This window comes from Pleurodeles waltl, chromosome 9 (assembly GCF_031143425.1).
Source record: "Pleurodeles waltl isolate 20211129_DDA chromosome 9, aPleWal1.hap1.20221129, whole genome shotgun sequence".
Classification (NCBI taxonomy): domain Eukaryota; kingdom Metazoa; phylum Chordata; class Amphibia; order Caudata; family Salamandridae; genus Pleurodeles; species Pleurodeles waltl.
This window is the reverse complement of record NC_090448.1, coordinates 289,649,510-289,670,326: the sequence shown is the minus strand read 5'-3', so window position 1 is coordinate 289,670,326 and position 20,817 is coordinate 289,649,510. Positions and strand designations below refer to the sequence as shown.

General features: G+C 42.5%; 1 protein-coding gene across 4 annotated transcripts in view; it reads right to left on the bottom strand.

Moving 5' to 3' along the window:
• The window catches only part of PCBP4 (poly(rC) binding protein 4), a 135,554-nt gene that overhangs the window by 24,852 nt on the left and 89,885 nt on the right, over positions 1 to 20,817 (bottom strand). For all 4 annotated transcript variants that reach the window (XM_069206747.1, XM_069206745.1, XM_069206748.1 and 1 more), the window contains exons 3-7: positions 14,049 to 14,072; positions 13,931 to 13,963; positions 11,330 to 11,446; positions 7,122 to 7,253; positions 5,644 to 5,772 (exon numbers count right to left, since the gene is read on the bottom strand). In XM_069206747.1, coding sequence (XP_069062848.1) covers positions 5,644 to 5,772; positions 7,122 to 7,253; positions 11,330 to 11,446; positions 13,931 to 13,963; positions 14,049 to 14,072 — 435 coding nt within the window. The remainder of the gene's footprint in view (positions 1 to 5,643; positions 5,773 to 7,121; positions 7,254 to 11,329; positions 11,447 to 13,930; positions 13,964 to 14,048; positions 14,073 to 20,817) is intronic.

Sequence of the window (20,817 nt, the reverse complement as noted above, 5' to 3'; positions counted from 1 at the left end):
GAGGCACGACTTTCATGGTAAAACTAAATAACTGGCAATGGAATTAACAGAAATTCGTTTGAAAGAATTAGGCCTACCCCTTTCAGAATTTCAAAATGTAAACAAGTGGCCAGTACTTTTAGCTGTGGACAGCCCAATCTTTGTTGATATGTAGCGTTACGAAAATATTATTTTGAGTATTTTTAAGAAAAGGATTATTTATCTGTAACAATAGTTTTAAATCTTGAGGCTTTTCTCGATTCACTTATTGCACCATCCGGCTATCTAGTGTCTGGATTCAAGAAACACCTCTTGTTTACATGTCTACTTTTATGTCTTTAATCATAGGTAGAGGCAGAGACATTATAGGGCATGAGAAGAGTGTGTCATTGCCCAGGGCCTCCACTTCCAAGTTGCCACCTGGCAAAGTGATCTTTCACTCACTCTAACTTACCTCCGTTGATTTATCTATCAGAGCATCTCTCTGTTACCATAACCTCTGACTCTGTGTCTCTATTTTTCTACCCAGTGTAATTTTAAGGATTTTGGGGCCATGGGGCTGTTTTTGTGTGAAAGTTCAATATTGTTTAACATCCTTCAGGCTTAATTTAGCAGTAAACTTGCAAAATATTCAAAGTTGTTCTGAACAGGAGGCCGGAAATATATACACTAGGTAAAGAATCAGGAGAACTTGTTGAAATGTCAACCAGAGCTCCCATACTGTAGATGTAATCTTCAGAGTGATAGAACATCAATTAAGTTCTTGGTTATTGTCAAGAAGAAAAATAGATCACATCAGAGAAGTGGGTATAGCCTATTTATGCTTTGTGAAAAAGTGTGAGGGTTAAAACTGGTGTTCTCTTTTTAGTATGAGGTTGCTGAAGATGCCTCAAGCCTGGCATTATATGGCCCTGTTGACGTAAAATAGACATTATTATTGCAGATTGGTTTTGGAGAACTTGCAGTTTCTTGATCACATTAGTGTTACAGATTACTAAGATGTCTCTTCACTAGTCCAATGTTGGTTCAAATAGTATTTGAGTAGCGGTTCTAAAGCTGGAGCTGGAAAGGTATTTCCAGTTTAAGGTGTTTATGGATCCAGTTCTAGCCAGATATCTGGGTGTTAATGTGGAACTCAGAAGAGAAGCAGGGATAAGAATAACTTTATAACGTTTAGCTTTCTAGATATGGAAGATATTGTAGGCCAGTGTGTCTGGACAGGTTTCTTGGAATCAGGGGGTGGTTATTGCTCAGGGAAATCCCTGAGCTATGAACTCTGCTTTATGAACAATGATTTTGGGCAAACCACATAAACTCTTTTGGCCATATTTATACTTTTTTAGCGCCACATTTGTGTCATTTTTTTAGGCAAAATCGGCGCAAACTTACAAAATACAATTGTATTTTGTAAGTTTGTGCCTATTTTGCGTCAAAAAGCGGCGCAAACGCAGCGCTAAAAAAGTATAAATATGGGCCTTTGTGTCTAAGCAAATGAATGTAACCTTGTGTAATGTAACTGGCTCTCAATTAAAGCGCTCCAATAGCTTTGGGTCGAGTTTGTACTACATAAGACTGCCAAAAAGGAAGCTAATTGATCCTTGAAAGACCAAAGGACTGAAAGTGACACAATGGTCAACTTCTATGGTTTCACTTACATTGCCTCCTTTAGCACTAGAGACTTAAACAATCTGAGAATTGTACAGTATTTCTGGAATGCACACGACTACCTTTATTGTAAAGTGGACACATTTTGCATAGCTTTCTCAGTTATGGCTCAGTTGCAGTACTTTAGCAAGGAAGGTATTTAGTCATTATTATTAATATTCAGCGAGGTGGAGTTCCTGCTTCCAAACTACCTCTCACTCCTTTTTTAATAGTGCTTGCGAACTCTACAACTTACTACAAAGAGTCCTCTACCTCACAAAAATTTCAAACCAAATAAAAGACTGTGGTTGGAGGCTCTACTACAAATTGTAAGCATGACTACACACAGCTTCAGCTGTCATGTACAGTTACGCCACAACACACGGAATAGGAGCAACAGATCAGCTCCCCTCTGCCATTAAATGTCCTCCTCTTATTGATCAGCCAACAAGACAACCATTGATTGTTGTAATTGGCATTCTTTATGTTTGAAGTACTGTCTGTTCTGGCCATTTCATTGGTACTGTACAAGTGTGACACATATTTTTGGTTTATACTTTGTAGCAGAGCTGACCACCAGTCCAGAACGTCCCTGGAAAGTATGACATCTGAGAGTGAAACCTTTGTCCTTAATTTCTTTATTTAAGGTTGACTTCGGTTAATTAATTATGGTGAAAAGACTCTTCACCATGGCCGTGGTTAGATTCTGAGTGTGTACCACAGCACCTTCAAGGTTGACTTTCAGACCCAGTGCTACTCAACGTGCAAGGAATTCATTTGTATGGAATAATGCGTTTCACACTTCAGCACTTTGTCTCAGCTTCATATCCCTGCAAAGCATCAGTATTGTCCCACACAAATTAATTGAGAAACAATGTGCTGGTTGAAGTAAAATTTACATTATGTTTCCTTCAAAAAGTCTACCTTCCTGACTACTTTGTTGGCTTTGTAACCTGCTGCTAACACAAGTGCAAGGTGGAATCTGGACAACTCTCCAGGTCATTAACCACTAAAGTAATTAACTCCCTAACATGTCATCCATCTTTGACTTGTAGATCATTCTAAGACCATGAGTTTGCATAAACAGTTCTATGACTATTGGAGCAAATACCAATAATTTGTATGTTTATATCTCTCATCGTATGCTTTAAATACACTGCTGCTGAACCGATCTGCCGGATTGATGTTTAAATAGGGTGATCCAATTTATAAAATTTAAAACCAAGATGTTCCACAAACATAGATGTATGACTACAGGCTGAGTGAATTTACAATACAGAAAACACAGATTGCTAGCCACTAACGGGTGATTAAATGCAACTTTTACACACAATATCATCTCTGTTCACTAACTGGTTTCTGATCAGGGCTGCCAACTAATCCTGCACCAGAATGCATGGAAACTTGGATTACACTTAGTGTTCAGTCGACCCTCTATGAAAGCTGGGACATTTGCTACATTTACTGATGCCCGGCTCAAAAAATGCTGGAAAACTATGACTGCCCTGGCAAATCCAAGAATCAATATTCTGGTTTATGGAGAAGCATTTTGAAATCAGTCTACAAGAGTCACTGTGCCTGTTGTCTTGTATTCACTGAAGTGCGATGACTGGAGTGTAGCGCCGGCTGGAGTCAGTAAGCAAAATGTGACCAATTACTGTGCCATGGCTAAAGAGCAGCACCATACACAATCCATGCAGCGTGGTGGAACTGGTGAACATTGTAAAAGGTCTCTGGTAAGCATGCACCATAGTTATGTGCCATATGTGTGCCTTATGCCTGCTTCCTTTTCATTTACGCCAGCAATATAAGTGACATAGCAGGACCCTCTCGTTTTATCTCCTAATACATTTTATAGTTAGTGAATGTCTAGATGAACTAACGGAAGGGAATGTTTGGAACGAACACTAGGTACCCTAATGTTACCTAGAGTGCGCCACACGTACCTGGCTTAACTTTCACATGATTTGCGGACATTTAACCCCGTGGCAAACACTGACTCATTCTCAGCGCCAGTGTTTGCCCCCAAGGTGATTGCTGCTTTTTTTTTTTTGTGGAGGGTGCCCTCCGTACCCCTGGTCCCCTTTCCACCTTGCCCACGGATATTTTGCCACTACAGCTGCAGCACTGTTTAATTAAGGTCTGCAGTGCAGGAGGCAAATGTCAGTCGGTAAGACTGGTGCAGAACAAAGTCTGCAAACCCTTTCACATATGCATTATTGTTTCATGAATCATTGTGCATAGTCTGAAGGTATTTATTGTTAAATTTGGTGTACCCAATGTCAGTGGCGGCCCATAATGTGCAGTGGGGCGGGGCAGACACGTGCATACTCTCTTTCACTCAAGCACACATATACTCACACCCATCACATACACACCTATACACACACATTGATACATACACACACGCACCCAACATAAAAAAAAAACACTTGCAATGCTGCTGTGCTGATCTAGGGTGGCAGGAGAGAGGCCTAGGTGGTTCCTGGAGTATTGCGTCCAGGTCCGAGTCTATCAGTGACGCTCGCCCTTGTCACGAGGGGAGGCTCTCAGAAGACTTTGCTGAGCTGAGGATGTCAGGCCCACTGAGCTGTGAAATTTTCAGCCCTGGCAAATTGTGGCTAGGTAGCCAGGTGCCTGCTTATTTAGCACATGTACAGTGCCCGGCTGCCCGACCGGACCATTAGAGAGGGTCTGTCAGGCTGACCTTTACTCAGCCTGACAGACACTCTATCTGCTCGTAAAAAAGGTGTCCCCTCCGCCGTTAATGATGGGCTGGCGCTGTCCAATATACCTACATGAACTGGATAATAAATACCAAAATAATATACAGCACCACTGGGGTGGTCTTGATTTAAATCTGTAGCTTTTCAAACACCTACTGCGGCGCCTCGTCAGGGGTAGTAAGCGCTATATAAATACTATTATAATACTATTACAACACTACAAAAAATAGTAATTATTTTAACAACCCTGTCTGGTGTAAATAATCAGAATCCCATACATTCTTGTTATGGGGCTACTAATAATTAGATTAACTAGAATGATCATCAAAAAAATATCGCTATATATTTAATTTCATTGCCAATTAGCCATTCAGGAAATGTGACATAATTACTATTTTGACGTTTAGTTATTGATTGCCCCTAAAAAACTATGTTTAAGTTGCTGATTGGCTACACTAGACCGGGAGGGAAGCTATAATAATATTTTTTTTGTATAAGATAGATATTGATTTGAAATTATGCCCGAGGGGTGCTCTATGTTGCTACGATGTTACTTGAAGGCATGGCCTCCCTCCGGACAGCTTTAATTTACATCATGAACAATGCTGAGGAGTATGCTCCTGTGTGAGTGTTCAAGATGAAACCGAGAAACGTTTGATGGGGAAAAAATCCATATAACCTCTTAATACTCTTGATTTAAATAGTTTGTTTGAAAATGTTTGATTTGCGATTCAGCTAATATCTCCTCCCCCAGCAACATTCAGGGACTGGACAACTCTAGTCCTAGATTATTTAGGGCGGAATGCTTGTCAAAGAGGCTAGGCCTCGTACATACAGTATTACATATGGTTATGCATCTCAACATAGTTTCATTAAAACATGATTTCAAAGATGGCTCTATTCTTTCCTCTGGTTTTGTGTTTTGGTACGTGTAACTCAGCATAATGGATGAGCGGCCATTTTTAAATCTGGGACACTGAAAGGCCACTTGTTTTTTAGGTATTGGTATTTTTTAACAACCTGGGCTGTCAGGATTGTCACAGCGCTGCTTTGGATATTTGCAAACAGGAGTAAGGCTGAAGGCCTGCATGCCTGGGTGGTGAGAACAGTACAACAGTGGTAAATGATCCTGCTAATGATATAGAATAGATATTATAATAGAGGTATCAATTGGGAGCCTAAATTTGTGTGGGTGTGGGTGTGTGGTGGTATGTGTTGGGGGTGATAGTGGTTTTAGCACCACAGTGAATTGTGTCTTGATAAAGCAAAAGGTAAAAAGGGACAAGGCATGCACCTCTAGTATCACAAAACTGATTTGTTTGACGCTCTCGATGACTGCCTCTGGTGTGCCGGTGAGAGTGACAGTTCTCTCTGTAGAGTTGGGAAGCATCTCTCCTGCAACCTGGACTTGGGCTCCAGTGCTCTAAAGAGAAGAAAATAAAGATGTTCTTGAGGAATCTGCTAGAACAAGTATACAAAGAAAGAAAGAAAAGTCATAGTATAAATTATCCACGGGAAAATGCCAATTCTCTGCATCTTTCCATCCTTTCCTTCTTTTGCAGCACCTAAGCATGAAATGAGCAAGGAAGTCATATTGAGTTCAGAGAGTGTGGGAATCAAGGATTCTCAATGACATGCCTTTAATTTGAGAGTCATTTTGTTTTGAGTTATCATTGAGAAATATTTGTTATGGCAAAACATCATTGAAAGTTGGCTAGAGTTTGAGGAATGCAATATTATTCTTGACAGCCGCAATGGACTAGGCAGGTAGAGATGCCTAGGATAATGCTGCACTTAAACATCACTAAGAGCACTAAGAGATTTTTGGACAGGTTGTGATGATCTGGTACCAAACTATACTAAGAGACACTTCACATTGAGACACACTGTGAGTAGACCCCAAAAAGGAATACATGGAGTGGTTGAGTGACTCCATGCTTAGATTGTACTTAGACAAAAGAGTAAAGTAATTTAGACACTCTGTATAGACAATACATAAATTGGCTTGCACGTTCTGTGTTTAGGCATGGAAAATAGATACTGAGAGCAGTCAGGCCACCCTGTGGTTGAACAACACTAAAATGCCTGGAAGCAGCTGGGACACTCTCAGGGCAGACAGCACTAGATGTTTCCAGTGGGTGGACACTGGTTGGTTAGAGAACACTAAGAGATGCTTGGAGTGGTTGGAACATTCTAGTTAGGCAGCACTCTAAGGTGTGTGGATTGGATGGGTAACTGGGTGGTTAGGCAGCACAGGGAGATGGGTGGAGAGGTTGGAACACTCTGTGGTTAGATGTCACCAGGAAAGGCTTGGATTGGTTGGGACACTCTGTGGTTAAAGAGCACTGAGATATGATTGGAATGGGAGGAAGTTGTTCGTATTAGCCAGCACCAAGAGTTACCTGAATTGAGAGGGGTGCACTGTGGTGAGACAGAAACAGAAATTGAAGTCAGATACCATCTGCCAGGCACTTCTCTTTGCCTTTTTGTTCTCCCCGACCTTCTTCATTCTTTTACATTCCCTTTCATTCATTCCTAAAGTTAAAGATCCTCTCCGCCTCATACTTTGATTAATTATTACTAAGAATCTGACCCAAGCATCTTTGCTGCGAGGCTGTTCTAGCACCCACCACTCTTTCTGTAAAAAATGTCTTTATACATTCAACCATTTTCGGTTCAGGTGACCCCAGGCAGAATTACAATTAACCCAATGAATGGAGCTTTACTTCATTTGCACTCTCATGCAGCCCATAACCTGCATCAATCACTCACCTCTCGAATCTCCTTGATTCTTGAACCAGCTTTTCCAATGATGGAGCCACACTGGCTGGAACGTACAACCAACCTCAGAGTAGCAGATGGTGTAACACTCTCTGTGCCATTATCATTTACATGACTAATGTCCTGAAACAGAAGGAGCAGGAGATTGTTAAACTGCAACAACGGATGAACAAATCATGAGGTGGCTTCATTTTGAGACCATATTTGTATTTACTCAGTCAATGGACACCCTAACAACGGAGGCTAATGGTTTTGACACTGCTAGAAGTTGTTTGCTGACATTTTGACTACATAAACATCATGCTACCACTAAAAAATATTCTGCAAACTAACGAGGCCCAAAATATCGAGAAGGTGAGTGCAGTTAAGCATATATTTACTTTTCTTAACCTCACATCTGTGTACCTTGGCGATATCTATAATGTCAAGGTACATACAGGTGTTTGTGTTTCTCAGCTACAGCTGCTCAAGAGAAGTCTTACCTTACCCAAACTGGACGGCCATCTCACTTCAGTGATGGATTCCACCTCTTTATGGCAATCTACTTTACCATGGCCTAACTAAGGTTTTGAAGGGCAGGATTCACATTATTTAAAATGCAGCAGCCAGACTACTGGGCCAAGTTTCTAAATTCTGTCATGCAAATAAAAATACATGATACGCCCATTAGAGCAGGGTAAATTGTCAAGGCTATGTGCATGACCCTCCGCTTTGTCCTGGGGCTGGCTCTAATGTTTCTTACATTTTTAACACATCTATGTTTCCAAACATCCTCCCTGCTTACCTAACTAGTGGCATCTCTTGATTCAGAAGCGTCGAAGAGCAGAAAAGGTGGCCAGGCTTTCTCAGCCCTGATCCTCTTACTTTGGAATCTACTCCTTCTGTCCTTTCAGGCAATTCCCTATCTGCCGCTCTGCTAAAAATGCTCAAGGGTTGGATACTTCATCCAACATATGTGAACAGCTTCACAATGTGAACAGCTATTCGTTTTGTTTCGCTTCAAGCACCATATATGTATGACACTCTTCGTAAATGCTTCCAAATGGACACATTAATTGATTGATTGATTGATTACTTCAGTGCTTAATGTGTGCTTGTTGTTTCCGGTACTGAGCACCGGCACTTATTTTTGAGGGCCGGGGCTTATTCTTCTGCCTCAAGCATTTGCTACGAGCAAAAGACACATATGGGAAAGACGGAAGAAGGGAAAAACAACAAGTCCAAGGGGAGGATTTATATCTCAAAGCAAATGATGGGAATTAGGTACTGGAAGGAGATTTCTGATCTCACTCTTTTGGATGGCAGGCTTTCAATGACGATGAATATCCTACTTCAGTCACAGACATTGTTCCTGGAGCCACAGGAGGGAAATTATTGGTTGATCATGTGGGACCCTTCTGTCATGTTTTATACGGGCATTATGCTAGATTCAGTGAAGTGCTTCTTTTTTATGTGGTGTTAGCATAACCTCTCAGGTTTTGATGAAATGAAAGAACGCGGTGCAGTCTCCGCGTGTATAACCAGGTGAGGACAGGTCGAGTAGAGAGAGAACTGCTATAAAAGGAACCTGAAACGAGCACAGCCTTATTTCTCTGGTACCTTTCAATGCGACATTTAAACAATTATTTTCACACAGAAAATTATTATTTTGCTTCACTGACATACCAGCCAGTCAGCGTAATGGTGACACCCCCTGATTTCTGCATTCTGGCAAGTGATTGGGCAAAGTTAGCTATAACACAAACGTACACAGGCCAGAACAGAAAAACGGAGCAAGATTTGTGGATCCTGACACTTGGGTGCGGGTCAATTTTAACTATCTTTCAGAAAGCTTAGTTATAGCAGCAAAACATCTTTTACCACTAGACACTGAACATATAGGGCGCGACATACGAGGTAAAAAAGTAAAAATACGGGTGGAGATTTACATCGCCAGCTGAACATACTTTTACTTTTTTCAAATAAAGGGCATTGCCAGAAGAATCCCTGGAAAGATGTGCCAGGCATGGTATTCCAATAGTACTTCATACGCCATTTCCCTATCTTTATATTCCCGGTGTGCATACTTCGACTTAGACCAGAATTTCACCCATGTCCAAGGTGTGAAGGGGTCAGATCACAGCATGAAAATGCCCACAGGAGTACAGTTATTGGCATTCACAAGCTTAGAAGCCAAATCATGTCTTGTAATGCCACCTCCCAAATCAAGCATAGGATTAACTACTTGGATTTCTCTAAACTCAAGGCTGAGAAATCTGCAGTAGTAAATGTATTTACACCTGCAAGAAGCCCTTTTGTGATTTTTCTGAAGAGCATAAAATCAGGTATTTTCAGCCATAAACTTATATTTATAGATGGAAGTACCTCTTTTAACAGGGCCCATATCCAGTACCACATAGACTGCAGTTATCATCAACTTTAGGGACCTATACTGATAAGCCATGGGCTTTACTTGAAGATCATTGCTAAGTGCCATCTTTCAGGCCTCTTTTCCTTCTGATGTAACCACCCTATTTCTTTATTCACTGCAATAAGGAGTCATATATTGCCTCCATTTTGATTTTATTTGCTTTCCCTATTTCTCTGGGTAGAGTTATGTGAGAACTGTACAACTAAATCTTGTATTGTTTAAATTTAGGTAAACGGTATTACATGTATTACATGTTATTGCTATATGGCACCACTTCTGATTCATAGGTACTGTTCAGAAATTGGGGCCTGATTTAGAACTTGGCAGATTGAATACTCTGTCACAAACATGACAGATATCCCGTCTGCCATATTACGATCTCCATAGAATACAATGGGATTGTAATACGGCGGACAGGATATCCGCCATGTTTGTGACAGAGTATTCCCCTCTGCCAAGTTGTAAATCAGGCCCTTAGTCTGAAATATGTCTACGTATCAGGGAAAAGCACATCAGAAATCTGCTTGCTTGCCTGTTAGAGTTGATTATGTGTGACAGCACACCAGTGCTTGGATTCAATGTAATGTAGGGTGCAGCCTGTTCATCTTCATAGACATATTTCTGGTGGAAGGAATGATGTGTCAGAAACTTTTCCAGGTGTTTCTTAAAGCCCCTCCTTTACTCACAGAAGGACATGAACAACATAGCATAGCTCAAAGAATAATAGTGTAATGTCTAGGAAAAGGATGCAATACAAAATATCTGCTGTGCGAAGTACATGTCAAGAAGCTAATTGCTAGGGGGTGAGCAAGCTCCTAGAGGGCGTATGTTCACATTCTTTTATATCCTGAACATTACAATTTTAGTGTTCTACATGGTAAAGAGTTCCACTAGTAGCCCAAGTAGGAAAAGATGATTACACTTGTGGAAATCACAAGGTAAACTGCATTCTTCCGCAACCTGAAAGTAAACCATTAAAGAGAGAAAAGCTGTGTAGCTCCCCAAGCTTAGAGAGAGTACAGGAGATCTGTCCCATACAACAGTGATGAAAAACAACCTTCTGACTCTCTTAACTTAACCAAGCTTCTTCAGGAAGAACCTAGCTGTCTGACTTCAATAGAAAGCAGTATAAAACCACAGGTAAACTCTGTCATTATTATCACAGATTACCATCTCGGACCAAGCATTGACAATCCAAGGTAAAGACATTCTACTGGCTTCAAAACAAACATAGGCCCCACTTTACAGCATTTATCCCTGTACGAACAACCTGTAACTCAATCAACTCATCTTGTCTGCATGTATGTCTGCTCCGGTATTTATAGAGTGCAAACCTAGCTGTGGAAGCGCCCAAGTATTGTGCAACTGAGAAGGTACGATGACAGAGAACACTTCAGAATTAGAAAAGTGTGGAAAAGGAGATCGTTGAAGCTCTGCTGGGTGATTGGTCAAGTGCTACCGAGGGCCAGGTTTAAGTTTATTCTGAATCTTATTTAGGCAGCAGGTTTGTCAGATTCATCCCTATATTCCTTGTATTACCCCACAGCCCCAGCAGTGAATTACCTCTCATTAGGCCAGAGGCCCACCATAGGCCTCTTTCATGGGGTCTTGACCACTAAGTGGTCTCTCAGGATCCCTCTGCTAAACCGAGAATCCGTTCTGATAAAAAACAGAATCCCTAAAATACACTTCTTCCCGAGCAAAGTGTATTTTTCAGATGTCGATGCTTTCATTCATCAAGGTTCAGCTACAACCATTCCCCAGCCTGCACATGTGAAGTATGCTTTACCTCTGCGAGTTTGAAGGTGATCATTGAGACAGCTTCAAAGACAGCGTCAGTGGGTCCTGTGATGGTGGTGATCCTGGAAGGAGAGGGACCCTCAGAGATGGAGACCCGTGCACTGCTCTGAAACAGAAAAGCAAAGTTGAGTCTGCCCATTAAAGCTTCAAGGATTATCACGTCATAATGAAACTCGCTCCAAGAATAAAAATAAAAAAAACACTGCCCTCGAAACCATTCATGAAAAATCTCTACCAGAAGGATAAACAAGCTAGATGCACATGTTGCACGGTGAAGTCAAATGTGCTCATTTCATCATCTCTTTGTTCATGATAAAAATTACTTATAGCTGACACGTTTCAAGGGCATGCATTTTTAAGGCTTCTAGAATTCAATTCTTGTTGGTTCGGGTTTCTTCATGTCATTTTCATAGCTTCTAGACCTGATTCAGCTATGGTTGATCATTGCACTTGAATCACTCAAATCACACCTTCAGCGCAATTGTTGAAAATGTAACAACAATATAACAAAGCCTTCCATGATATCAAAATTCATAATTATCCAACTTCTAATAAGAAATCATTTAAAATTCTATGTGAATGCAAGTTGATGCCACGTTAAGCCCTTAAATGCCCTTATTTATAGGAAGATGTCAGCATATTCAATAACTTGTTTATTCTAAAGCATTCAACATCTGAAAGAGTCTCATCAGGGTAAAGTGATGTGACACTCAATCTCCTTCAGCGACCAACACGCCTGTGAAAGTAAACAAAGTACTCAGCTTAACTTATATCCCCCTGCCAACCTCAACAGTTTCCTACCATCAAAACCATGAAATTCACAAACTCAACCTTTTAGAATCATAATGGAGTGTCCTTTCTTTGAAGCACCTTCAATGGCAGCCATCATCAGTTGCAAGTTCCCACAGTCCTAATTCTCTGGCTGCCTAGGGCACTCTTGACACATAAAACTGTGTAAAAAGCTCATCGTTTAGCCTAATGATTCTTAGATTCATCACGCAATACCAAAAATGTAATTTCAATGGTAAACTTGTTTCCACTGTCATACTGTTGCATATATCACCCAGTTGAAGTCAAGGTCTCCACAGACCCACTTTGGATGCTGTTTACCTTGCCAGACAATCCACGAAAATTAAATCAGAAAGGAGTTCAACCAGCTAAGACCAAACAGTCAAAATGTGAGATCATCGAAAACAGCAAAAAGCGTAGAATCTTCAGGCTTACTGCTGACTATGATACCATAACATTACTAAAGTAACTGGGTCCTCCTCAAGTTAAGGTGAAATCTCCCCAAGACATTGATGGGACCCTAACATGGAAGCAAAACAATAACCTAAATGAGAAGTGGTGGCAAAATAAAAAAAAAATGTCGCTCTTAGGAGCCTGGCGATGAGCAACTTGGGCCAGGGTTAGCATCGCAGTAGGATGGGAAATGGTAAGGAAGGAGAAAAATAACTATGGACAGCAATAGAGAGGGACACAGAGAGAAAAAGTGACTCAGAAGCTCGCAGCTGACCTCAGGTGTGACACACTGGTCACCCATTTAAACGCTGCCACAGGGAAAATAGAGCCTTTTTCTGTCCAAGGTTGATACATTTAGGCCCTCATTATGATCATGGTGGTGTGGGCCGCCATGCCAGCGGTGGCAGGAAATCCAGCCATCCGGCATGGCGGCCCACACCACCACATAATGGTGACAGGGAGGGCTGCCATGGGTGGCCCTCCTCAACCGCCAGGCTGCGTCGGACAGGCAGCCTGGCGGTGGACAGCATCATTATCCGACAGCATCATTATCCAACAGCATCATTATCCGACAGGGCAGCGCTGCTGCCCTGTCGGATAATGATCCCAATTCTCCCAGCCTTTCCCTGGTGGGCTTCCCTGCCAGGGAAAGGCTGGCGGAAGGGGTGTTCCGGGCCCCCCTCAGGGCCCCTGCACTGCCCATGCACTTGGAATGGGCATTGCAGGGGCCCCTGTGCAGTGCCCCTTCGCGCAGGTCACTGCCCGATTTACGGGCAGTGATCTGCGCGACGGGTGCAGCTGCACCCGCCACCCAGAGGCATTGACGGCAGCTCCATGTGGAGCCGCCGGCAATGTCCCGGCCAGGCATTCTGCTGGGCCGGCGGGCAGAAACAATGTTTCTGCCCGCCGGCCCAGCAGGCTGTTCATAATACCGCCGGTGGGGTTCTAGGGGGGGCTGGCAGTCAATAGAAAGACTGCCAGCATGAACACGGCGGTGTAAACCGCTGTGTTCATAATGAGGGCCTTAGTCCTGTAACGTGACCAATAATGAAACCTGTTCTTTTATAGCACTTAGAAACATAAAAAAACTGGTATTAACAAAGAGCTGTATAAAACAATGTTTTACTATTATTTCAAGAGAGAAAAGTGCATAAGAAATCTAACCGGTTAGAATAAAAGAATAAAAGAAGTAACTAGATAAAGATAAAGTGGTAATCACGAAAGTCATACAGACAGAAATGAATTGAAGGAACGGAAGCGAAAAAGAGCGCTGCATGAAGGAGTACGACACGGCTAGAACAGACATTGGAGGTGGAGGAGAGAGCAGCATAGGCACACATATCCTTACTTGTTCGCGGATTCCTTTGATTGTTTCTCCTTTCTGAAAGAATTAAAAGGGAAAGGAAATTGATCAAACTGTGATGAGGCCAACAATCTAAACTATAACTTGAGAAAAGATACGTTACCTTTCCAATGATGCTCCCCACTTCCTGCAACGAGAGAGAAAGACAGAAATCAGACACAATGAAATAAGTGTACTTGGCGATTCGGAGGGGGAGGGGGAGATGAGGGGGATGCTGCGGCGTACACTTGAGAAAAATACATCCCTATTTGTGATATGGATTGCCTCTCGGGATATATGCCAACATGGATCTAGGAATAAGATGGGGGATGGATCATTGCTGACGTAAATGTCTGCCTTGATAAATGCTGATCTGCTACTGCTCCCAATGCCACCATTGGAAAAGAGAGCTGAAGGGGATGGGTGGGGGGGAGGGGAGCACTGAATCATTTCAGTGATTTTTTTTAAGTCACTCGCTTGTCAGCTGTTGGTTTTCCATGGAATTCGATGTCTGGCGATTTATTCATGCTAATATGTACACAATGTTGTCATTCTTTTAAAACTCAAAGAAACTGAAGCCATCTATTTTGCAACATTGCTGACCCTATGGGAAAGAGTTCAGTGCCTTGCTGCTTTATAGGCCCCTGGCTCTCCGAAGAAGCCACCTTTAGGAGTGAGGGCGACACTGATTATCCATGCCTTTTCTCAGCTTGTGGCTGCGTACGGCAGTGAAGGTAACATTGAGTCACTTCTGCTTATTCTGGCAGTCTCACCCCTAGAAGTGAGTGTTTCACTCTATTCCCTTGGCCATACAGTAGTGGGCTTCTTTTCGAATGTGTCACCTCTAAGGCCCTCATTACAAGTTCTCTGTATCGGGTTTTGTCTGGTAACGAGAACTACCGAGCCTATGGCAATTAACAATTCAGCCGAAACAGTGTTTCTCAGTGGTATTCACCTAGATATTTCATCTTCTTCAAGAAGGCAAAGTCTCTAGGTACAATATCGGGAAAAACATGTGAAAATCACTACAGTAAATCATATTTCCAGATAGTACGTCCTATTTCCCAAAAAAACATAATCAGTATTATGCCCCCTCACAAAACTATCGGCTGGATAGGAATAACATGGATTTTTATTGGTCATTCCTAATGACGGCTTAAGCGTCATGTCACATGACTCTTCGGTTAATGTCCTCTCTCTTTCATGCTCTAAAGGTGGATGACTTGTACAGGGCAGAGTAGAATGTTCTTTAATATCCATTCACTACCTGGTATCTCTTTGGATAGTCACCTTTAGAAGGGGCCATGTGGTTCTGCCACCTCCCGGTTCAATCCCTAGCCCCTTTCTTGAAGAAGTACCTGTCCATGAGCACCTTCAGATTTATTCAGAATTTTTCACAAACTGTGGATTGAGACTCCCTGGTGGGACTTGAGCCACTTTTTGATAGGCAGTGAAAATCCTGGTTTACATGTAAGTAATATTAAAAATGACTTAGCACTGCTTGTGCACCAGAGCAAAGGTGTTGAACAATGCTCCTAAGTCCACTTTTAAGACAAACACTTACAAGTCTTCCCACGCAAGACTGGGGTCGAACCTTTTAGTATTTGTTGCTATTGTTTTTTTTACTTCACAAAGCCATTTCAACATAGAATGTGCTCACTATACGCCATCATGCACAACCATACCACTTGTATATCACTTTCGCTCATAGACTGAGAAATATGGATGTTGCCAACTTTGGATCTGGTGGAAGAAATCAAAGGTTAAAGGGACTTTATAGGGAAAATGTCAGCTAGAACATAGCATTGTAAACAAACAAAACCACAGTCACAGTGTGATATCAATGGGCATGGTCAAGGTTCAGAGGTTTACAAGCAGTTCATGTTATTACGTTAAAAAATCTCCCAGCCTCCTGTCCCTTAAAGCTAGGTGAGTCACAAAAGTTTGTCATTTTCAAAATTGAGTTGTGGTTCTAAATATTTGGGAAGCACTGATCCTTCTAACAATAGGATAGAAATTGTTCTTAGTGCTTCACTTTCTTGCATTTGTACATCTTCACAAGGTCTTTATTCTAGATAGTTGATCTACCCACGTAAATAAGATGTTAAAACAAAGAAAACAATTTCTGTACGTGTTCACTGCAGTGAAGTGTTTTCCCACAAGGTTTCACGTTAATAACAATCAACGGTGGTGTCTCTGGAGTTAGCTTTTATGTCCCTGACTTGGACAGCCGTGACTCTGCCAGTTTTGGCCGAGAATTCCACAATCTTCAGCACTGGACTCTGGCTGCTGATAGGATCATACACTTTATTGGATTTTCTTCAGTATGAGAGGACTTGGTCTTGAAGTTCTACAAAAATGCCTAAAGACAACAAAAAAATACAACTGAAATTGGATACTAAGAAGAAGCCTGTGGAAGTGCTAGACAGAAACCAGCAGGTAAAACTGAAGAGCACCTAGCAAATTACTATATGAACAAAACTGATGGGCTGCAAGGGCCCAGGACACAGTGGACTTCAGGAACCAGCAAGGCAAGCGGCAGGAAGGCCACCGGCAACAGCCAACATCATTCCTGCACCTGGAGGCACGTAAATTGGTCCGGAATACCCACGCCCCAGGACGCGCTGCATGGGCCCAGGACACAGCGGACTTCAGGGACCAGCAGGGCAAGCAGCAGGAAGGCAACCGGTGACAACCCAACGTCATCCGTGCACCTGGAGGTGCTCAAATTGTGGTGGGATACCCACAGTGCGGGACGTGCGCATGACGCGCATGGGCACGTGCCCGGGTAAGGACTGGGCCAAGACTGGGCCACTCTATGCCCAGATGAGGCTGGGCTGGGCCACGTCCCTTGGTCCTCGAGCTAACCTCTTCTTGAAGGTACTGTTGGGAGTTTGCTTTGTGGGTTAAGTTGTATTGTTTGTTTCTGCACGTAACTGCTAGATGCCAACTGGAGCACGCAAAAGTGCGGAAGAAAAAGGCGAATGGGGCAGTACACTATTCTGGCTCTTTAGCGCCCCTGGCCAAACCAACCACAATTGATCACACGCTAGAACGCGCTGTCGGTGTAATAAATACTGAAATCTCGCTAGCTGAATGAAGACTCTTGCTGAACGCTGGCCAGGAGATCAGGCCTAGGTCCGGAGAGGGATCTGAATGTGCTGTGTTCAGTGTGTCGTGTGAGGTCCTGGAGGTCCTGGATGACAGACCCAGATTGTTGGGACTGAGTGATTCTATCTCTTCGTCCGCAGATGGTCTTATCCAGTGTAAAGCAGTGGCCTTATTACTAGCAGATGGTAGTACTCAGTCATCTGCAAAGAGACCTAATTTTGGGAATCACAGGGGTGGGCCACAGAATGCAGGAACCAAAGTAACACTCACTTCTAGATGCGCCTGGATTGGCCCGGTCCTCATGGTATTGAGGGTGATTGTATTATTGTCAATTTCAGATTTCCGTTCCTGGTACACAACATCTTGTTTGCCCCGAATGTCCACGTTTCAAGGAGCAGTAACATCACCTCCGTTACCCTGGGTTACCTTTATAAATCTCTTGTCCCCCCTCCTTTTAAGGGGACTTCCAGCAAACACAGTTTGTGAATCCTGCCTTGGGGGCAGGGTTTTCAGATGGGTATACCTTGTGTTCTTCTGTTATTCCCCGAAGGAAGGTTAGCAGCAGATATCTGCTGGCCTATAAGCTGGTCCATTGGTCAGTCCAGATTTTTCTCCTGCTATTCCCACATTTAAAAGATTTGAAGCACTTTCTGGTGTAGATTGACACCGGACAGAACGCTATAGTAGCCCAAGCCCCACCTCATCAATAGAGGTATTTACTTCTGAGACAGATGTTTAGGGTAGTCAGGTGGGACATAGTGGTAGCCCTAGTTATGGTAAGACTCGCCCTTTCTCAATATTAAGCTGGAATGTTGCTGGGCTCAAGGGGAAAAACAGAAATAAAGAATGGCAAGCTTATATATCAAAATATGATATTGTTGCCCTTCAGGAAACGTGGGCCATTGATCCTATCTGTTGCAAGGGGTTTGCATGTAATTGTACCCCAGCATTGCCCTCTGCAAGAGGTGGGGCAGAGGGAAAAATAAACTGTCATGATTTTCCTTTTATATGTTGAATTTTTATAATAATGGCTTTGCAATTGGCCCTTGTATGCATTTTATTGCTCTGTTTAATTTTTTAGGCAGATTGTTGTCTGCCGGGGATGTTAGTAACGTTCAGCCTTTTTTATTTTTGTGTGGAGAGTTTAACGCCAAGCTGGGGGACAGTAATGTGGATATTGGAACCCCATTTGAGCGATTAACTGGCCTAAGTAAAGATGTTAGGGGCAAAGAATTAGCAGTTCACATCTCTGTATTCAATCTTGTTGATCATTTTAACAACTTCAGAGAAGATACACTTATTAGACCGTCTTTTAGAGGCCGGGGGGAGAGTTCAGTCATAGATTACATATTTGTAAATCGTAATTTTGTGCCATTTTTTTTAAGGGATAGTGGTTCTGACAGAGTGGGGGGGTCATAATATCCTCTTAGTTAGGGGCTCACTCCTGGTGCACAGGACCCGGGAAATCAGTGGGAGTTAAAGAACACTCCGCTGACGGCCTAAGGTTGATTTGCCATCTTAAAGCATCGGAAAGGACTATGGATCGCATTCTCAAGACCCACACAGAGCAATTCTTAAACTGTTTAAGTAGTGCTAGTGAAGAGGGTATGTTTAATGGGTATGTTGGTTTGATGCAGGGCATTAGATATGTTCTTCTTAAACCAACCAGATCCAGTATGGGAGGCCCCCGTAGGTTTGGTGCTCAGCGTTCTTTGGCCAACCGCAGATTAACAGCTACTTTTTTTTTTGCTCTTGATACTTGCACAATTATCACTATTGCCTCATGTAATGTAACGTTTGTTTTTGTAACAGGCTCACTTGTAATTCTTCTCCTCTTGTATCTTTACTTTGCCTATTGTGAAGCGCTCTGACACCTTCGGGTAAAGTCCGCGCTATATAAAAACGCATTAAATAAAATAAAATTAAATAAAATAAATACCCCGAGGGTGGAGGATGAAGTACGGGCAGCCCATTTGAAGTATAAGAGCGCATTAAAGGAAAGAAAAAGGATCTTATTAGAGTAGGATTAGAAATGCTTAGAGTTAGCTGTAAAAACGAAGCATAGTTATATCTTTTGGGACATTGTGAAGAGGATTAAGGAAAGGTATGCACCTGATAACCCGCCCCTGCAGAATAATGTCCCTAGGACAGACTGGGTCTCCCACTTTAGCTCAATTTACCATCTGGAGGAGGACCTGACTATGTGTCATTCCTTGGTCTCCCGACTTCCAGCCCCTTTCAGACTCGCTTGGCGAAGTGGAGGATGCAATACAGCGTTGTTCTGGCGGTAAATCCTGAGTTCCTGATGGGGTCCCAATGGACTTAATAAAATGTAACTTTGATTTGTGGGGCCCTCTGATCACCAACGTATTTAATAGCTCCTTGAATCAGAAGATCCCTCATTCTTGGGCCTTGTCTACTATTGTTACCATATTTAAAAAGGGCGACTGTGTCTCACCCAAATGTTATAGGCCAATATCTTTAATAGAGAGCGTTGTAAAGATAATAGGTATGGTGGTTTTTAATTGTCCTACATCTTGGGCTGGTGAGAATAGCATTCTTTGTCCTAACCAGTTTGGGTTTCGGTCTGGGCTGGGTACAGTGGAGCAATGTTTGAATTTGAGTTTGTTGGTTGAGAAATATACATTGGTTGGGAAAGGCCCATTGTACCTGGCCTTTATGGACCTTTCAACAGCTTTCGACCATGTGAATCGAACCAAACTGTGGATAATGTAATTACACATGGGGTTGGATTAATCCATAGTAAAATCTTTGCATACGCTCCATTTCGACCTTACTGCCAGAATACAGTTGTACGCCCATCGGGACAAGTCTGCGGAATTCCCTTTGAAACGTGGGATCCGGCAGGGGTGTATTATGGTCCTGTTGCTTTTTTCTTTTTACATAAATAAGCTGTGTTCTGCACTAAGGCTTCAGTGGATGTCCCAGGGATTGCCCACACTCAGGTTCTGGTGCTTTGATAGGCGGACGATGCAGTGTTTTGGCACATACCCCAAAAGCGCTGCTGATGTTGGTAGGATGTTTTGTGGATTCTATGAGTAGTCCTAGGTCATGGCATGTAGGCCTGGTAAGTGTAATATCTCTAGGCTTAAAATCAAGGGGCAGTTTTTGTAGTGCGTTCATTATTCTAGTTATTTACAAGTTAATTTCAACTCCAGGGTTTTGTGATTGCCCCTGGTACATCTTGCCCGCTTAAGGTTAAGCTGAGCCCCTAGTTCACTATTTAGTTTGCCTAGGGATGGGACGAAGGGTTCAGTCCTTCCCCTGGTAAATACCTATACCGCTCAATGCGTTCCTGCGGCTACTTATGGGGCTGCAGTTGTGGGCCTTTGCAATATTAGGTCCCTACTAAGAGAGGAATCCTGCATTTGTCACAGGCTTCTTCAAGTTCCCCCCAATAGCTCGAGTTATGTAATGCACTCTGAGCTTAGCCGTAAGTACATCACTGATGGGGTGAGTTTGGCTCCTTCATTGATGTGGGTAAGAGTGTGGTACAATCCAGTGGCATCTTTGTGTAGGAGTATAATAAAGGATTGCCTCAGTTTAAAAAAGGGGCCCTCCATCCCTTGTAACAATTACATATTTAGAATTTTTAGCGTATTAGGATTGGAGAACTTTATATTGTCCCCAACATCTATTAGCAAGAACGACAGGTTGATTGCTAGGTGTTGTTACCTTGAATATTGCACTGAAAATGGACTTAAAGAAAAATTGAGTAAAGTGTCAGGTTTGTATTATTTTAGATCATTTGAAACTCGAGA